The sequence below is a fragment of the Dichotomopilus funicola genome, assembly GCF_033296635.1.
Source record: "Dichotomopilus funicola strain CBS 141.50 unplaced genomic scaffold C8A04scaffold_22, whole genome shotgun sequence".
Taxonomy (NCBI): Eukaryota; Fungi; Ascomycota; class Sordariomycetes; order Sordariales; family Chaetomiaceae; genus Dichotomopilus; species Dichotomopilus funicola.
The window spans coordinates 50,183-66,784 of record NW_026944043.1 but is presented as its reverse complement, the minus strand read 5'-3'; the positions used below and the strand labels follow the sequence as shown (position 1 = coordinate 66,784).

Sequence of the window (16,602 nt, the reverse complement as noted above, 5' to 3'; positions counted from 1 at the left end):
TGTCGAATGTGCCCCTCTGCTTGTGCCGAAGGTGGGACGAGCGCGCAAAGGAATAACATACCCGCCTACCAGCATCCCGAGGGCCGCGGGGAGAGGAGAGAGAGAAAGAAAGAACTGTTTAAGGCCCTATCAGATGGTCTATATCATTGGGAATCCCCCGCTGTGGCTGTGGTGGCTGCTGCTCTGAACGAGGATCCGCTGGTTTGAGGTCCGTCACCGTGCCCCCCGTTGTCTCCTCGTCGGTCGGCCGGGGAGGCTGCGGCGAATCGTGATGCGCTGGGCTCGTTGATGAAGCGCCGTCGACGGGCGCGGCACGGAGAGAATTAGTCTCGCTGGCCACAGCACTATCCCGGCTCCTTGGCAACGCCCCCGCAAAAGGGAGGGCTTTCCTTGAGCTTGTGCTAGACCGGCGGCTTTCAAGGCTCTTGGACAGCGTCTTGCTCACCCCTTCGATCCCCGATGCGACTGCGCCTCGAATACCAGGAACTCCTCCTTTGGGCCCCCCTCGCCCTTGCGTGGGCCGCTCGGCAACGGCTTCCACGTTGTTAGCCGCGACTGTGCTCTTGGCAAGGCCTGGTGTTGACGGTGCCCCCGGTTTGTCTTCCGCAGCTTCGAGAAGATACCAACGGAGCCCGTCAGACAAATCGAACGGATTGTCATTGTCATCCTCGTTGAGAGATTCGGACTCGGCACCACCGGTCTTCTTGCCTGTCTGCGGAGGGTTCTTGAGTGATTTTGACAGGTCAACAACACGTTCTTGAACTCGCGAGATTCGTGCCAACAACCACTCCCGGTTCCGTAGGCGGTGCGTTTCCTGCTCTCGGAGAAAGTAATGTGGAAATCCGACGTTGAAGGCAGCCCATGCCCCCGTCGTTTGATTTCGTGTCGGGAGGAACAAGGCAAGATCGCCCTCCTTGAAGTTTTTGAAAGCAATCTTCTCATGTGCCTCCTTTTGTAGCGCGCGAGCCTTGTCACGGTATGCTCGGGCATCTCTCTGTAGCTTGCGAGCCAGATGCTCGACATCCCTGACACGCCGGTACACGGCCTCGCCAACGGCATCCATGTCGAGCGATCCAAGCGTGGAGATGTAAGCCTGGTACCTGCCCAACTCTGACTCCGTATCGGAGCAGCTCACCCAATCAAGGAGGTTGAGGTCCGCACTACTAACCATAGCAGCACGGCTACTAAGTGTGCCTGACCGGCGAAGTGAGGAGCCAGGGTCAGAGTCGTTGGCGTTTTGTGACGACCGTTCGGAACGGGGGACCTTCTGAATCGTTGTGCTGCCGTCTTGACGAGTCACCGAAAACCCTAGCCGGTCAAGCAGATGAATGAGGCGCTCATTCTGTGAGTACAGGCGTTGTGTGAGGTCTTTTGCGTGTACAGATCGCATGTCGAACAAGGCCGTAAGATCTGAGAGTTTCCCTTGTGAATACTGTAGCTTTCCCTTGATGTGTTGAACTTCCTCCTCCAGGCTACCAACATGTGACTGGCGAGAAGCTAATTCTTCTGTGACTAGCGCAATCTTCGTCTCCTCTTCTTCCAGTTGTTTTCGAAGGGACTCGGAACCCGTCTCCCCGTCAGCAATCGTAATGCGTAGTCGGCTTAACTGCTCGCGGCCGTCGACCAACTCCCGTTCGAGAGCTGCAACTTTGGCACGCTCTTCCGCCACCGTTTCGCGGGACCGGATTGATGCGGCCTCCATGTCTGACAATCGTTCTGCTAGGGCTAACTGTTCTGCCCTGGCTGACTTCACGTCACTCTGTGCCGACTCCAGTTCAGACCTGAGCAACGATGTGTCGCTATCCAAGCTTCGCGCCCGGGCTACGGCATCGCCGACCCTTATCGAGAGTTCGTCGACAAGCTCGGAAAGATCGTCGGGGGCGGGGTCGCCAAGCGAAACCTGTTCCCAAAGTTCATGCAGTGCCTTAGATTGCACGTCGGTTGTCTCGCTCATCGCATCCAGCTGCTTTCGAAGGTTCCTAGATTCGCCCTGGGCTGCTTGAAGTTTTACTTCCTGTGCATCTAGAGTCTCACGATGGAGACGCGTTTCCTCCCGTAGGAAGTTGAGCTTCCCATCTGACTTGAGCGTCTCGTCGTGCTTTTCCTTGGTCAGCCGCTCGACCTCAAATCTTAACGCTCGTATTGTTTCATCGAATGTGACCTTCTCGTTCTCTCTGGACTCGCCGAAGTGGTCGATCTCATCCTCAGTGTCTTCCAACCGTGCCTGTAGGCGCTTGATCTCGCCTTCCAGTGATCGCCGTTCTTCGGTAAACTCTCGCTTGAGAGCCTCAAGATTTTCTAGCAGATCCTTCTTGGTGGAGTTGGCCTCGTCCACTTGGCCCTTAACGTCGCCAAACCGTGCGGCTTGCCCGTCCAGGTCTTTCTCCAGTGCCGCGGACCGTTCCTTTTCAGCAGCCAGCTGCTCTTCCAAATGCTGCACACGCTGAGCGAGTATGTCTGTCCCCTCCGCTGAACCTCTCCGATCTTCCGAAAGCACCGGGGATTTGACCGAAATGGTGGAGTCTACTCGGTCAGAGAATTGCTGACTCGGGGCGTGAAAAAGGTTGCCCAGGCTCGGCCGTGATGCTTGGGTCTGCCGGTGAAGTAAATCCTCCAGTCTTCGTACACGGCTCTCGGCCGTCTTGAGCTTGCTTTCGAGCTTGATTTTGTCGTCTTGCAAGGAATGCAAGAGGTCGTCATCCCCGCGAATCAATAAGGCGCTGCGCCCCAACGCGGCTTCGTGGACGCTGCCGTTCTTGAATGCCTTCATCCGCTTGGATTGCTGTCTAGTGGGCTTGCCCATTTCTGACGCCATTTTTTCGATGTCTTCGGCAATCCTAGGGTCGACCTTATGGGCTTGCAATAACGCTCGAAACTCCTCGAGATCCTCGTAAGTTGTAGATGGCCACCGTTCCTCTTCCCCATGGAGATTCACTTCCAAGCCAGGAACTGCGCTATCCAGACCCAGACTTTCTGGGCCGTAGGTTTTGTCAATAGATTTGTACCACCTCCGGCGTCGTTTGACCTCTTCCTCTTGGAAAAGAGCAGCCTCATTTGCAAGAGTGGATGAATCCTGCTTCATTTTGTCAAACCATTCGCGCCGTTTGATGGCTTCCGCAACAAAACTTGCGTACATGTATGGCACTTGCTGGATCAGCCTAAGATAATCGAATGTGGCAAACTCTTCTTCCTGGTGCATGCCATTGAGCTGCGATTTGACGGTGTGGCTCAGGGCTGTGATGTTTGTGAGGCCGCGCATGAAATCTAGTGACTCCACGGCTAGCAAATTTCTCGCTTGCGTTGCATAACGAAGCATCTCATCCATTTCCAAAGCCCGTGTACTCATGCTCGGCAATAGGCGTTCGGTATGGTTGGAGGCCAATTTAGAAGCCTGCACGACCGCGTCCCGACTGGAGTTGGCGTAGCCAAGGGTTGTCTCGTAGTCGGTGCCGATCTTCGTGGCTAAGGCTTCGATGTCTCCTACGAGCTGCTGGGGATCACCTTCGCGAGGTTTCGTGTGATGCTCAATGATCCTCTCGTACTCGCGAAACACGTCCTCGGCATCGTGAAACAGACGGGTGCCAGCTTTTTCGAGAGCTGCGGCTCGGGTGTTAAAATTGCGAAGTGCCGCGGCAGCGTGGCCGCCCGTCCTCCGTGCCATCTCCAGGTTCACTAAGTCTTCCAGGGTCGCCTTCCGCTGCGCTCGTGCATTGGCGTCTCCAAGGTCGCGTCGCGTCATGAACCGCACCATAATCGGCGAAACCGGGATGCTCCGTGCAAACGATAGATATTGTTCCCAACCAGCTGTTAAGGCGGTGTAATCGGCTCGTGCTTCCGGCAGCCACTTTCGAAGCTCTGCATACCTTGGCTCGACACTCTTGATAACGGATTCTAAGTTGGCTTCGGCAGCATCGAGGCAACGCATCATAACATCCATCTCACGGTAGCGCTCTTCGGTGTCCTCGGCCATCCGCCGACAGTCCTCCACCACCCCCACAGCCCACTCCCTCCTCACTTTGAACAGTTCTTGCCATGCTTGTACCGATCTGCTGTTTCCTATCGAGTTGGGCGGGTTCTCAACAATGTACGGTTTCGGGACCTGGAGTTCGGGGTTCGGGCCAGGCGATGCGCCGGTCGAAAGGGGTTGCGCTAATCTATTGTCGTATACAAATATTTCTGTCTGGGCCGCATCGTCAGAAACTTCCTTTATCCGCAGCGAGAATGCTCACCACAGCGCACTCACCTCAAGTTGTATTGTCTGTAGCTTCAGAGGCTTGCCCTGTGGGGTCAAGGTAATGATACATTGAGCCGGAATCGAGACGTGCCGCGCCACCAAGGACTTGAAATCATCCAGCCTAGAAATAGTTGATTAGCGTAAGATCGGCCGAAGTGAAGAAAGCAAACCGGATGCGCACGATGTGAGTTGAGAGACGTCTACTCGCAGGCATTGGCCCGTATGGGCAATCAACACCTGCGTTGCCATGCCCAAGCAGGCATGCCCAGCGAAGACGAGATGAACTCCGAGCGAGAACAGTCGGGTACATCAAGCCAAAATCGGGTGTTGAAAAAGGTGGCTGCTCGTGTTGCTACAAGCTCCTCTCGCCGCCCCGGGGTTGGCGACTAGAGATCCCAGCGTTGTCGGTCGGCTTGTGTCAATATGAGGTCTTACACGACGGCTAAAGTATTGAACTCCTGTTCTTTCCGCTTCACACCTGAAAATGACTCAGTTGTCCCACCAGACGGGTTGCGATCGGGATGTCCGTCGATTTGTTGTCAGAGCGACGTTTGAGGTTTCGAGGCACATGAACAGACACCGACAGCTGACCAAGGAGTTACCGTAAGGCATCATAGCTTGCACTGTATCACAAACCCCAGACTAGGAGTCCTGTGTGGTCGCGGTAACAACTCCACCAAGAACCAGCTCACCCTTCCCAGACCTGTACCGACTAGGCAACGGAAGGCTGGTCTTTTTTTTCTGGTTCTCTAAAAGAGAGAGAGGGTATTCCTCTTTCCGTTCACTTTGATGCTGGCCCTGCAATGGTTTTGCCCACGGGATGTATTTCGTACTGTGTGGGTCGAGGGCGAGCTGGAGCTTTCCCCCACAGAACAGGCATGAGCTCCCTGCCTCAACTCGGGTTAACTTGGCTTGCGTGCCGTGTCGCGTGCAGGACGGGCCTTTATCTTCAACTCCCGTCAGGTGGCAGATGCCACAGCAAATGAGGCGACCTCTTGGTCTTTCCAGAATCGCGATATGCCTTCCATCGGAACTCTAGCCTCTGTTACCATACCTGTTATCACAGAAGCGGAAGCAAATGTTTTAGCTTTGTATGACCAGCTGCAGCAACTTGAGCTTGAAGCCGCACTCCTCCAATCCCGGCAGGGCCATCCGCTTCCTAGTGAGTGCCAACAACCAGATGCGCAGCTGCTCAGGTCCTGATCCTTTGACCTGTAGGCGCTAGCTTGCCCCCAGGCCATGATTCTTCAGGCAACCAAACACAGGTCCTAGAGGCCAAGGCGACTCTTGCTTTGCGCAACAGCGTGGTAGACAACGTTGTGGTAGTCCAACCGACATTGAACGCAGTTCATCAGGCAACCGAAACGTCGGTGGTTGAACGGTACGAGCATGACACGTCCCTTATCCCTAGCTAGGGCAAGAATGATGACTGCAGCAGGCTGACATCAAGTACCAAAGGGCACTCTTACCCATCAATCAAGAGCGGGATGCAGCCGTGACTCGGACTACCAAAACATGCGCAGAACTACAAACCCTACGAAGTCGCTTAGCGGAGCTTGAAATTCAGGTGCTGCATGTCAGTCATCAAAACACCAAGCTAGCTTCTGAGGCTCTGCAGCTCGCGGGGAAAATGGCTGACCAGGCCCTGGAGACGGGAGGCAATACAAAGTCTCAAAGCGAACTCGCGACACTAGAAAGCCAGGTCAAGGCGAGCCAGCACAGATGGAGGGTCATGAAGGGGGTAACTAGTGCTGTTGTTACTGGAAGCGGTGTTGACTGGGCTCGAGAAGAGCAGTTCAAGGAACTGGTTCTTGATTCGTCAAATTGTTAGTTTACTTAACGTGAGGTGGACTTAGTAGTTATTGTTTGCGCTCGCAGATGGAAGGGCAGAAAGGAGGGCGGGACGCCGAGGCAAGGTGTCGGGTCGGGTCGGGGGCTTGGCCAAAGTTCCATGGGAAGTCGTCAGTGCACAGACCAACCCTAGCCCCGAGTGGATGACCAGAGGTGTGCGACCGAAGAAACAAAACAGACCGCGAATGAACTCTTGGAACCTCTCCCCCTTCACAGGAAGACTGTGCTCCAGACCATGTTGTGCAATCAGGAAGGCAGGCGAATGATTGATTGAGGCACAGATGAGAAGGCCAAGGAGTGGATTGCACTGCAGGTTCGTGCGGAGTCGCAAACGGGCGCAGGTCTCAGCGACTGGTCGAACATCATTGGGGAGGACGGGAACCGGCGCAAAAGAGGGAGAGCTGTCTCGAGCTGGTCCATCACCCAAGTGAGGTGGGATTTTGGGCGGCAGAGCGGGACGGTGTGATTGATTGACCAACCTCAGCCAACCTAGGCAAGGCACAGGAGACGCGCCCAGACCACGCAATTTCCAAGCTCCCGTTGTAGGTGGTACTTCGTCAGCAGCAGTCTTGGTGCTCCGAGGAACATTGAACGGCGCAAAAGGACGAAGTACCCCCTAGTCCTGCTCAACTTCCCTCCCCGACCCCAACCTCCAATCGAAATAGTTACAGCAGCCATTGAACCAACAGCGACGACACCAAACGATCATTTCTCAACAGGGTCCCTTTTAGCCATCTGTGTCTCTGATAACCCTGTCTCGTTGTACACATTGAAAGGGACAAGCACCGGCGTTGTTGGCCGTCGAAAACGAACGAACAAGTACAGTTCTGCAACAATCTTAGCTACCTTCTATACTTCCTGCAGCAGGAAACATGCTTTTGTGCGTTGTCGATGGCGCCAGCGCTAATTGAAAAATAGTAAAACAGAGTACGGATAGTGTTTTGCTTTGGAAACCAGGCGAGACGAGTTTTTTATCTTTATCATTTCATTTTTATCCCGGCCATCATTCTCATACCCGCAGCACTTCATCTCCCCAGTCAATCCATATGCAGTACGGAGTACACAGTATACTACTAGCCCGAGTATTGGATGCGAGGAAACGAGTCTAATACGCCCCAGCAACAAGAAGAACGGAAGCGCTTGAATCCATCGTTCAGTGCCCGCCATGGGAGAAGGGAATCGATGGCCAGACGCCTCACATTGGGAACGGAGCGTGAGCGCGGTAACCGCAAACTCCAAGTACAGGGTACTAAAAAGCACAGTCCAATAAATGCAAGGGTTGATGTACCCTATACCTATGATTCGCCCGTGCTGGACGCGTCCCTTCAGCCCCAGGGGGCTGGGTGAGGAGATGAAGGGGTGCCTCGCCCCTCCCCAAAATTCCGGCCAAAAAAATCAGCCCGTGCTGCAGCCCTTTTTGTTATGGCAGGAAGGAAGACCCCCGCCCCTCCACACTCAATCAGCCGCCCATAGTAAAAAGAGCGTGAGTGCGTCCCCCTCCCCTCGTAAAATCTCCCTCTCTCTTCTCCCATACAAACTCCCACCGCACACAACACCCGCCTATCTGACCTCCACACATAGCACAACCAAGCAGTGAGTACCTCTCCGCTCCGCAATTCTTACCACGCCTCTCAAGTACTTTTTTTACTCCTCCTGGCTTCGCACCGTTGCCATTGGATGCGATTTTCCCCAGTTGTCCTCAACCCACTGCCTTCCCAACACATCTCCCCAAGACTCTATCTGTGTATTTCTGCACTCTCCACTCCGTCCCGCATAGTTGGGCAAAGCGCAACATATCGCTCCCGCCAACACCGCGCATCCTCCGATCAAAAATAATCTACGCTGTGTTTTACTAACCAACGCAGCGTTAAGCAACAACCAGCCACCTATTCCTCGTTCTCCTTAATTTCATTCAACGTAAGTTCTTTTCTTTTATTCCCTTGAAATGAACCAATGTATTCCTCTAGTTTTGCCAGCTTGTGTGGTTTCGCCTTCGCAACGGCCACCAGCATCTTAAATCCCCATTTGCGGGCGCCCACGCGACTTGCTTGGCGTGACGCGAAACTGACCGGTCGCGTCAAGCGGGCCTCGCGGCCGCAATTTTCTGAGGTTACTGAGACATTGGTTCTCGTATGGTCGCAGCCTCACCCAATTTGACCCCGGCGCGTTCACTGTGGCTTGCTTTGTCGTGGTCTTTCCGGGTAATATCTAACAACCGCGCAGCCAAACATCAGTCACTATGCCGAAGGCCGCAGCAACTAAGAGGGGTAGCAAGGAGACCAAGAGGCGGACCAAGAAGGGTAAGTCTAGCTTATTCAATGTGTTGGCGAGAAACGGAGCTTGGCTCGACCTGGACTAACTGGCCATCGCAGATCCCAATGCTCCCAAGAGGGGTCTCTCTGCCTACATGTTCTTCGCCAACGAGCAGCGCGAGAATGTCCGTGAGGAGAACCCCGGGGTTTCCTTTGGCCAGGTTGGCAAGATTCTCGGTGAGCGGTGGAAGGCGCTCAGCGAGAAGCAGCGCGCCCCGTATGAGGCCAAGGCTGCCGCCGACAAGAAGCGGTACGAGGATGAGAAGCAGGCGTACAACGTAAGTGTCTTGCTATCCTCGAAAATTTTGTAGTGAACTTGGTGTCTAACGCTTAAGAAACAGGCCCAGAACGATGACGAGTCGTCTTAGGCACCTTTTCCTCTTCCCAGCAACTCACAGCATCGCACATAGTCAGCCTTGATGGATGATGCCATCCGCTTAGGCCTGTTCACGCGGTTCGCTACGAGGCCTTTGTTTCTTGTATTTTTTGGGATGGACGGTGTTGCTTGGGGCACGGCAATGGGCTTTCAGTGCTTCTCTTTTTTTTCTGGCATGGTTTGCGAGATGGTCGCTATGAAATATGGAAACCGGAAGGCAGGATTTCTCGAGTGGATTAAGATTTGTCCACTCCAGCTGAGTGCGCAGTACTGATTCCCTCTGATATGTATAACAATACCTTTCACGAATGCAATTCCTCCGTTGCTTGATTTTATACATCGTAAACTGGTGTATGATGATGGCGGCGTCTTGGCCGGGTTCCGGTTTGCCCGGCGCGCCCAATCAGAGATTGAGAATTATACGAATATGGAAAAGATGCCTGAGAGGACACAGCAAGTCCATCTGCGAGACCCTCCCTGTGTCAAACCACGACCCTCCTTCCCTCCAAAGAAGACTCGAGTTTGATGTGCCAGCCCCGGGTATGCTTCCGACACCTTGGAGTATTCGCAACCCCCGGAAACACAATTACCCGAATTGCCCATTGTGCGTCCCTTTACAGCCCAATTAAAAATAGCTCCATGTTGCACGATGATGACTAGTCCTGTTCATCCACCCACCATGGCACCCCTCGTCGTGAAGGAACAGCGAATAGTGGTCGGAGTGTGCGCAAAGAGAGTTGTTGAATGGCCCACCAAAGAATTGGCCCCCTCTTTGCATTGGGCTGCGGGCGCAATTTCGCACCAGTCGCGGCAATTCAGCCGACTTCGTGGCAATCTCTGACTCCTCAAGACATCGCACACTGCCGCCGGGCCGCTGCATGTTCGATTTGGCCCGCTGTAGGTATGCCGCCTAGCCCTGCGCTTGGGGTCTGGGGCAAGAGGATGAGCTTTGACACCATGTGGCAGCTCTTTGCGATCGTTCCATGTCTGCTTGGTTCCCGCCCACGCTCCCCCACCAACGACCAGGTCAGGTGGCTGCCACATCAAGAGCAAGTGGGTCACAAGTGAAAGATCCGGCTCTTGTTGGAGGGGAATTCGCAGGGCCGTGGTGAATCGGCAATATCCCACACGCCTTATTATTGTTTCGCCTCCTTTCAGCGATCAAGGTTCCCCCTCTTTTCTTCTTCCCCCTCCCCCTAGCAACCCACTCACTACCAACCTTATTTATCGCATCATAATACAACCCAGGCGCTCTAGTATTTATCATTCCACCTATCGGTCTATCACAGCACAGGCGGTCTGGTCCAACATAGGTACCGAATATTAGAAAGGCGAACCCGAAGAACCCCGAGGACGTCGCAGGCTGCTGTAGGTCTTCGCCCCTGACGAGCCAACCTAGGATACGGCTCCTGCGTGGCGCGACCATGATGTTCAAATCGATTTCGGAAACGTGCCGGCGCTATCCATGACCCTCATCGCTCCGGTGTTCCAGATACGCCGTAGTGGCTGACCCCATATCCGTGCTGCATTGCAACATTAGCAAGGGAAAGGCGCAACAAAATGGAGCAGTTCGCCCTGGCCAATATCCCCGTCGAGACACAGCTTCTCCTCACCTGCTGCCGAGAAGCTGATCAAGCCGAAATAGTCGCTTGCGGCCTTGATCAGCTTCGCGCGGCGCTCACGGAATCGTTTCATAGCCATCTCATAGCTCTTGCGGAAGAGATACGGAGCTCCAGCAGACTCTTGCGCAGCCTTGCAGACCACTCTCAAATGCACTTCGGCCGTGTTCCTTTCATCGCTGTCTACCTCAATGTGGTGCTCCCTTGTCTGTCCCGGACTCTAAAAGACATCACCGGGTTTTACGAGGACAAGGCCATGACTAGGGAAATAAGATGGCGGAAGATGTATAACAGCATGACTGAGGAGGCTGCCGGCCTTCCCCTCCCACAGCGCTTTGTCCTCTATAACTACTTCCTCTCGCTTCTGAAGCAGCTGCTCACTAGGTATTGACTACACCTTTCCCCCTGTCAACACTGCAATTATCCCCTTTTGAAGATGACCGATTCTAAGGGCATTGTATTAATGACACCGGGCTAGATCCCCAAGCTTCGATCTCAACACCCTTGAGGCGCTCCGGTCACGCATCATAACGCTCCGTGAGCAGAGAGGAATCTGTAGGTATCCCAGCTCGGGTTCATATGGTCCCGCGTCAAGGTGTACTAATGTTTCTGTAGCTCCCTCCGCGCCACAGAGCGGTGCTCTTGTCCGGCAGGAGACAACGGCTTTAGCAGTAACATACGATCACGTCTGTACACTCCCAACCCCCACGCACCTCGCCGATGCCCCGGGTAGTTAACGCTTTGCTCCAGAATTCGCATTGGGCGGAACAAATATTTTCTCTTCCACTCCCATCACGGACGACATTGAAGCATCTGAAACCGTAGGCGTTACCTTGTTCTACTTGCTATCCCCAGACCTGTTGAGACAGTGGTGAAAACCTTTGTAATAACTCACACATGGCCCACTAGGTCAAGATCACATGGCCCGTTTTACCCATGGGGGCACATCACAATTCCGCAGAATTCAACAATACTCTTTAGGCGGTAAGCTAGCGTGCAGTTCGTGATGTTTGGGTTAAAATGTTTGACAACTCCGTGGTAATAGGTCCTTTGACAACGAGACCATCTCCGTTGTTGTATTCTTGAGCTCCGAAGACGAATGCCCATACTTGATGGTGAGGACCGTCCAGCAAAGCACTCCATGGTTCTCCATGTTTGGTGCCCACGAACTTTGTATTGAGCGCGAAGGAAGTGCTCTGCAGCTGAAGAGGTGGAGCAAATCAGAGAAATGTAGCAAACTTTGGGTGGCCCTATATTTTCTCACATGGGAAGGTGAGTCGTGAAGCCTGCTCAATCATCCATGCATATGGTCCGCTAATCCGGCCTAGAAATGGTTCTTTTCTATTGCACGTTTGTTGCTCTGAAAGCCCGGGATCTGTTAACCGTCCAGATCCATCCAAATGAGTTCCAGCTCAACCGGGAAAAACGGTTGTTCCAGGCGTAATACCCCATCCACTTTCTCCCTTGGCCCTTCTGTTCCTCCCCCTTGCCATGATCCCGAAAAGGGCACTAACTTGAATTAGACAAATCATCGACGACAGCTTCAAGCATTCGCTCATTGTATATGAGGATATGCAAACCAAAGGCCTACGCCTCCACGCAGCTGTGTGGGAGGGCGAGCTGCGGCAGTGTCCCGTGTGGACGGCATTTGGTGAACACCATTCCCTTTTTCATATATTTAGCTCCTTGTGTTCCTCTGCCACATCGAAAGATTAAAGCACGCACTGACTTAGGCACCACTGCACAGTCACGGACCAAAGTCAATCTCCAGCATGGCTCAGCCGGCGTTCGCGGCGGCGTGTCTGGCTCAAGGATATCCAACTCTACGTCTTCTGTCAGGGGTATCGGCAAGAAAATATGCGACAGAATAAGTCACGCGCGTTCGAGATATGGTTTGACCGAGAGGAAGGTATGTGCTCGCTCTTTTAACAACGCCACCACCTACGCCATGATACGCCCCTCCGTCTAGCTAGACACGATGGGCAGCCGACCAAACCACCTCAGTTGTGCGACGCCGCCGTGATACTGATGTCTTCCACACTGCAGCGGCCAAGAGATTCAAGGAGCTCTTCACATTGAGATTAGCGGCGTCGGAAACTTCGGACAACGAGCCATCATCTGCCACCTCTGCATGAAGCCCGATACAGCTAGGTTGGTTCCCGATAACGACCATATCGGGCGATGTCCCTGACCCACAGCAGTTGATTATCAGCGGAAATATTGAGAGATCATGGCGGATGTAGAGCTTAAATCTAGTGGGATGATGTCGGGACAAAGTTGCATACCCCTCCCCCCCTCTGTATCTTCATAAGTATTTTTATTCCCTGACCCTTAGGAAGATTGTGGGAGACAGATTGTAGTCAATGACTGGTAAAAGGTAGACTGACGATAACGGTACTACGGGCTTATTGTGGGGTGCCTAGGTACCAACTCTCCTGACTCACAATAACCATGGAGCCCCAGTGTTGGAACTATGATCGAGTTTGTGAACCTAAAGTCGAACCAATGGAGGTGTGTTTTGATCATCGCATACCACCTTAGGCGGGAGGGTCGGTCGGTACCGCCTTGTTTCGCTGCCTCCATACCAGATATGTAAATAACGATGATTACCTACTCAGGTATGGTTCCTGTCAAGATACAGTACGTCACCGGTACCCAGCGTGAACCCCCACCAAGGCAAAGGAGCCCAACCCCGCACCAGAGGTGTCAACACTTAACCCAACTTGCCAACCCCAACACATGGAACAAGAGGACGGAAATGGCGGCTCTGCGTTAACTGAGGGAAGTACCCTGACATCCGCCAATAGGAGCCCGAGCCCGAGCCATACCCCGACGCCAGATGCTGAGTTGGGTGAGAGGGTGAGGAAAGTGCAGGATGAGGTGCCACAATTGTGCCGCCGAGGAGTTCGGGGTTGCACTGTGGCCCCGCTCGGTACCGCTGTTGGAGGACGGGAGGCCAGAAAACCTCTTGGTGTGTACCTACGGATGTAAACGGTGGAGCCGATGCAGTGCAGCTCGAGGTCTCGGCCTGCTTGCAGGGAAACCTTGATTTATGAAGCCCCACGCCAGGTCGCCTCGAAGCAGCAACGAGCGGCCAACGATTAAGAACGCCTCACCAAATCCCTCTCCTACCTGCCACCTCATCTTAGACCATACTACGAGATTCTCATACACTCAGACTTCATTGACTCGGTCCAAACTGGAGAATCAGAGCCGGCATCATGGACGTCCAGACCGTGAACTTTACACCTTTTACGGACCAGAAGCCCGGCACGTACGTCAGTTCGCTGTTTGACCCCGCCCTGCAGTTCCCCCTTTCTAAAGGAAAGGGGGCATTTTTATTCACGCTGCGTGTAGCTTGACTCTAGGGCCCAATGTGCGGTGGGACTAACTTCGCAACGCACATACTAGGTCTGGCCTGCGCAAAAAGGTCACTGTTTTCCAAAAGCCGAACTACAGCGAGTCGTTCGTGACGAGCATTTTGCTCTCCATCCCGGAGGGCGCCGAGGGTGAGCTAGCTCAACTACAGGCGGAGCACGCACACCGCACCACCTGTGCTCCACAGCATGGGATACGGGAGTTAGTGGCTGACCTATCCCCTCTCTCTAGGCTCCTTCCTCGTCATTGGGGGTGATGGGCGGTACTGGAATCCCGAAGTTATCCAACTGATCGCCAAGATCGGTGCCGCGTATGGCGTAAAGAAGCTCTTGATCGGCCAGAACGGTATTCTTTCCACTCCAGCAGCCAGCCACCTCATCCGCAAGCGCAAAGCTACCGGTGGGATCCTTCTCACTGCCAGCCACAACCCGGGTGGTAAGTAAATCAACAACCGTTGGGACGCTTGATTCACCACAGCCGTCTAACATGCCTGTGGGCAGGACCCAAAAATGACTTCGGCATCAAGTACAACCTAGCGAATGGCGGCCCCGCTCCCGAGTCGGTGACCAACAAAATATTCGAGACCTCGAAGACCTTGCAGTCGTACAAAATCGCCAGCATACCCGATGTCGACATGATTACGATCGGCACGAGGAACTATGGTGCTCTAGAAGTTGAGGTGGTGGACAGTACCGCAGACTACACCCAGATGCTTAAGGATATCTTTGACTTCGACCTGATCAAGAAATTCTTCGCAACCTACAGCGACTTCAAGGTCCTCTTTGACGGTCTCTCGGGTGTCACCGGGCCGTATGGAAAGGCAATCTTCGAGCAGGAGCTTGGTCTGGGCCCCGAATCTATTCAAAATTGCGTGCCGTCGCCTGACTTCAACGGCGGCCATCCAGACCCCAACTTGACTTATGCACATGAGTTGGTCGAAGTTGTGGAGAAAAAGCAGATTCCTTTTGGTGCGGCTTCGGATGGCGACGGTGACCGGAACATGATTTACGGCGCTGGCGCGTTTGTTTCCCCCGGCGACAGTCTGGCAATCATTGCCCACCACGCCAAGCTCATCCCGTACTTCAAGAAGAATGGCGTCTACGGCCTGGCCCGCAGCATGCCCACATCCGGGGCCGTGGACCTTGTGGCCAAGAAGCAGGGTCTGAACTCCTACGAAGTGCCGACCGGTTGGAAGTTTTTCTGTGCACTGTTCGACGCTGATAAGCTATCGATCTGCGGCGAGGAGTCATTCGGAACTGGCAGCAACCACATTCGTGAGAAGGACGGCCTCTGGGCTATCGTAGCCTGGCTTAACATCATTGCCGGCCTGGGGTTGGCAAAACCTGGCGTTGCGCCGAGCATCAAACAGATCCAGAAGGACTTCTGGGCCGAGTACGGCCGTACCTTCTTTACCCGTTATGATTACGAAGACGTCGACTCGGGTGGTGCCAACAAGGTGGTAGGTGTCCTGAAGGACCTAGTTGCTGACCCGAATTTTGTCGGTAGCAAGGTCGGCGGTAAGTATCAATCTTTCGTCATGCCCCATGTGAGCTTCTCGGAATTTCCCCACTGACTCTGATGATCCCTTTGCCCTAGACCGTACCGTGACTGAGGCCGGTAACTTTTCGTATACCGACTTGGATGGATCTGTGTCGGCGAACCAGGGCCTTTACGCCCGCTTCTCTTCCGGCAGCCGGATCGTTGTGCGGCTGTCTGGGACCGGTTCGTCGGGTGCCACCATCCGTCTCTATATCGAGCAGCACAGCAGCGACCCCTCTACATACGATCTTGACGCCCAGGACTTCCTGGGGCCTGAGATTAAAATGGCGACGGAACTCCTCAAGTTTAAGGAGTTCGTAGGCAGGGATGAGCCTGATGTTAAGACGTAGTTGCACCACTTTAGAGCGCTCGAAGGGATGATCATGAGAAAATGACCCAGGCGAATCGGGTTGAATGTGTTTCGTACTGGCTTCAACCCTCGGATACATGTTGATCCAGTATGGATGTCTGCTTCAGTGGGTGGAGGCTTCAGCTTTCTGGAAGATAGCCGATCGATAATACTTGGCCTCATTGATACTCTCGAGTATGTCATCTTTTGCCTTGTGTAGGCCTTGTTTCCTCGGCGCCGAGATTGCCGCTCTTGGGCTGTTTTGCAAAAAGTCAGGGCATGAACTAAACCAATGTACGTAAGGGATAAATGCTGGGGGTCCACATACCACCACCTCCCCGCGGCCTCTTTGATGCTACTGACGTCTAGGATTCGGTAGTGTAGGTGATCGAGAACCTTACTGTACGGCCCCATGCGAAGAAAGGTGCGGTCAGCATGTACGCTGTTCCCCGCCAACAACGCTGCCCCCTTTTCGGGTACATGTTTTTGGATATAAGCGAGGAGGCCGTCAGCAGCCTCCTCGGGGGTTACGGTGGAATTAATGGCAGCCGCCGTAAGCCCACTCTCGCCGTCTTGGTTTCACATGGTCAGTAAACCCATCTGCTACCAACGCTTCTATGCTTCATCTCGAGGAGACTCAGAGGACAGAGCACGTACGGACCCTGGTGCACCATTCATCCATCCTAGACATCCGTTCTTTTGTGTGGTGGATAACAACACCCCACCCAGCCCTGTCAAGAAGTTCTAGCTGGCCATCAGTTATGAGGCAGAAGATCTCGAGAATAGACTCGGTGTCTGGGTTTAGGCCGGTCATCTAGCGGCAGGGTTAGCCCAAGAACGACACAAGAAGAAGATTCAATTACCTCGCAGTCAATCCATATGAGGGCATCTTGCCGCTCAGTCGGCTGTAACTGTTGAGCCAACTGATTTGTCGCCATGGAGAA

At 53.8% G+C, this 16,602-nt stretch overlaps 6 protein-coding genes across 6 annotated transcripts; 4 read left to right on the top strand and 2 right to left on the bottom strand.

The window, feature by feature from the left end:
- Window positions 1-118: 118 nt before the first annotated feature.
- Window positions 119-4,483, bottom strand: C8A04DRAFT_27556 (autophagy-related protein 11-domain-containing protein; the record flags this gene model as incomplete). The annotated part of the gene is made up of 3 exons (XM_062780326.1): window positions 119-4,180; window positions 4,244-4,355; window positions 4,416-4,483. The coding sequence occupies 3 exons, from the start codon at window positions 4,481-4,483 to the stop codon at window positions 119-121; spliced, it is 4,242 nt and encodes a 1,413-aa protein (XP_062637991.1).
- A 768-nt stretch (window positions 4,484-5,251) lies between these two features.
- C8A04DRAFT_36392 (centromere protein H (CENP-H)-domain-containing protein) lies at window positions 5,252-6,065 on the top strand (the record flags this gene model as incomplete). The annotated part of the gene is made up of 3 exons (XM_062783512.1): window positions 5,252-5,396; window positions 5,471-5,615; window positions 5,693-6,065. The coding sequence occupies 3 exons, from the start codon at window positions 5,252-5,254 to the stop codon at window positions 6,063-6,065; spliced, it is 663 nt and encodes a 220-aa protein (XP_062637990.1).
- Window positions 6,066-8,324: 2,259 nt separating this feature from the next.
- C8A04DRAFT_27555 (high mobility group box) lies at window positions 8,325-8,765 on the top strand (the record flags this gene model as incomplete). Its single annotated transcript, XM_062780325.1, has 3 exons — window positions 8,325-8,385; window positions 8,458-8,675; window positions 8,739-8,765. The coding sequence occupies 3 exons, from the start codon at window positions 8,325-8,327 to the stop codon at window positions 8,763-8,765; spliced, it is 306 nt and encodes a 101-aa protein (XP_062637989.1).
- A 1,568-nt stretch (window positions 8,766-10,333) lies between these two features.
- On the top strand, window positions 10,334-12,527 carry C8A04DRAFT_36390 (uncharacterized protein; the record flags this gene model as incomplete). The annotated part of the gene is made up of 10 exons (XM_062783511.1): window positions 10,334-10,776; window positions 10,871-10,947; window positions 11,008-11,078; window positions 11,143-11,213; window positions 11,302-11,376; window positions 11,438-11,664; window positions 11,721-11,832; window positions 11,916-12,043; window positions 12,140-12,301; window positions 12,439-12,527. The coding sequence occupies 10 exons, from the start codon at window positions 10,334-10,336 to the stop codon at window positions 12,525-12,527; spliced, it is 1,455 nt and encodes a 484-aa protein (XP_062637988.1).
- A 1,086-nt stretch (window positions 12,528-13,613) lies between these two features.
- C8A04DRAFT_36389 (uncharacterized protein) lies at window positions 13,614-15,659 on the top strand (the record flags this gene model as incomplete). Its single annotated transcript, XM_062783510.1, has 5 exons — window positions 13,614-13,666; window positions 13,804-13,901; window positions 14,002-14,205; window positions 14,271-15,287; window positions 15,367-15,659. 5 exons carry the CDS (start codon window positions 13,614-13,616, stop codon window positions 15,657-15,659), a joined length of 1,665 nt encoding a protein of 554 aa, XP_062637987.1.
- A 123-nt stretch (window positions 15,660-15,782) lies between these two features.
- On the bottom strand, window positions 15,783-16,596 carry C8A04DRAFT_36388 (ribonuclease H-like domain-containing protein; the record flags this gene model as incomplete). Its single annotated transcript, XM_062783509.1, has 4 exons — window positions 15,783-15,915; window positions 15,957-16,230; window positions 16,316-16,472; window positions 16,522-16,596. The coding sequence occupies 4 exons, from the start codon at window positions 16,594-16,596 to the stop codon at window positions 15,783-15,785; spliced, it is 639 nt and encodes a 212-aa protein (XP_062637986.1).
- Window positions 16,597-16,602: the final 6 nt, after the last annotated feature.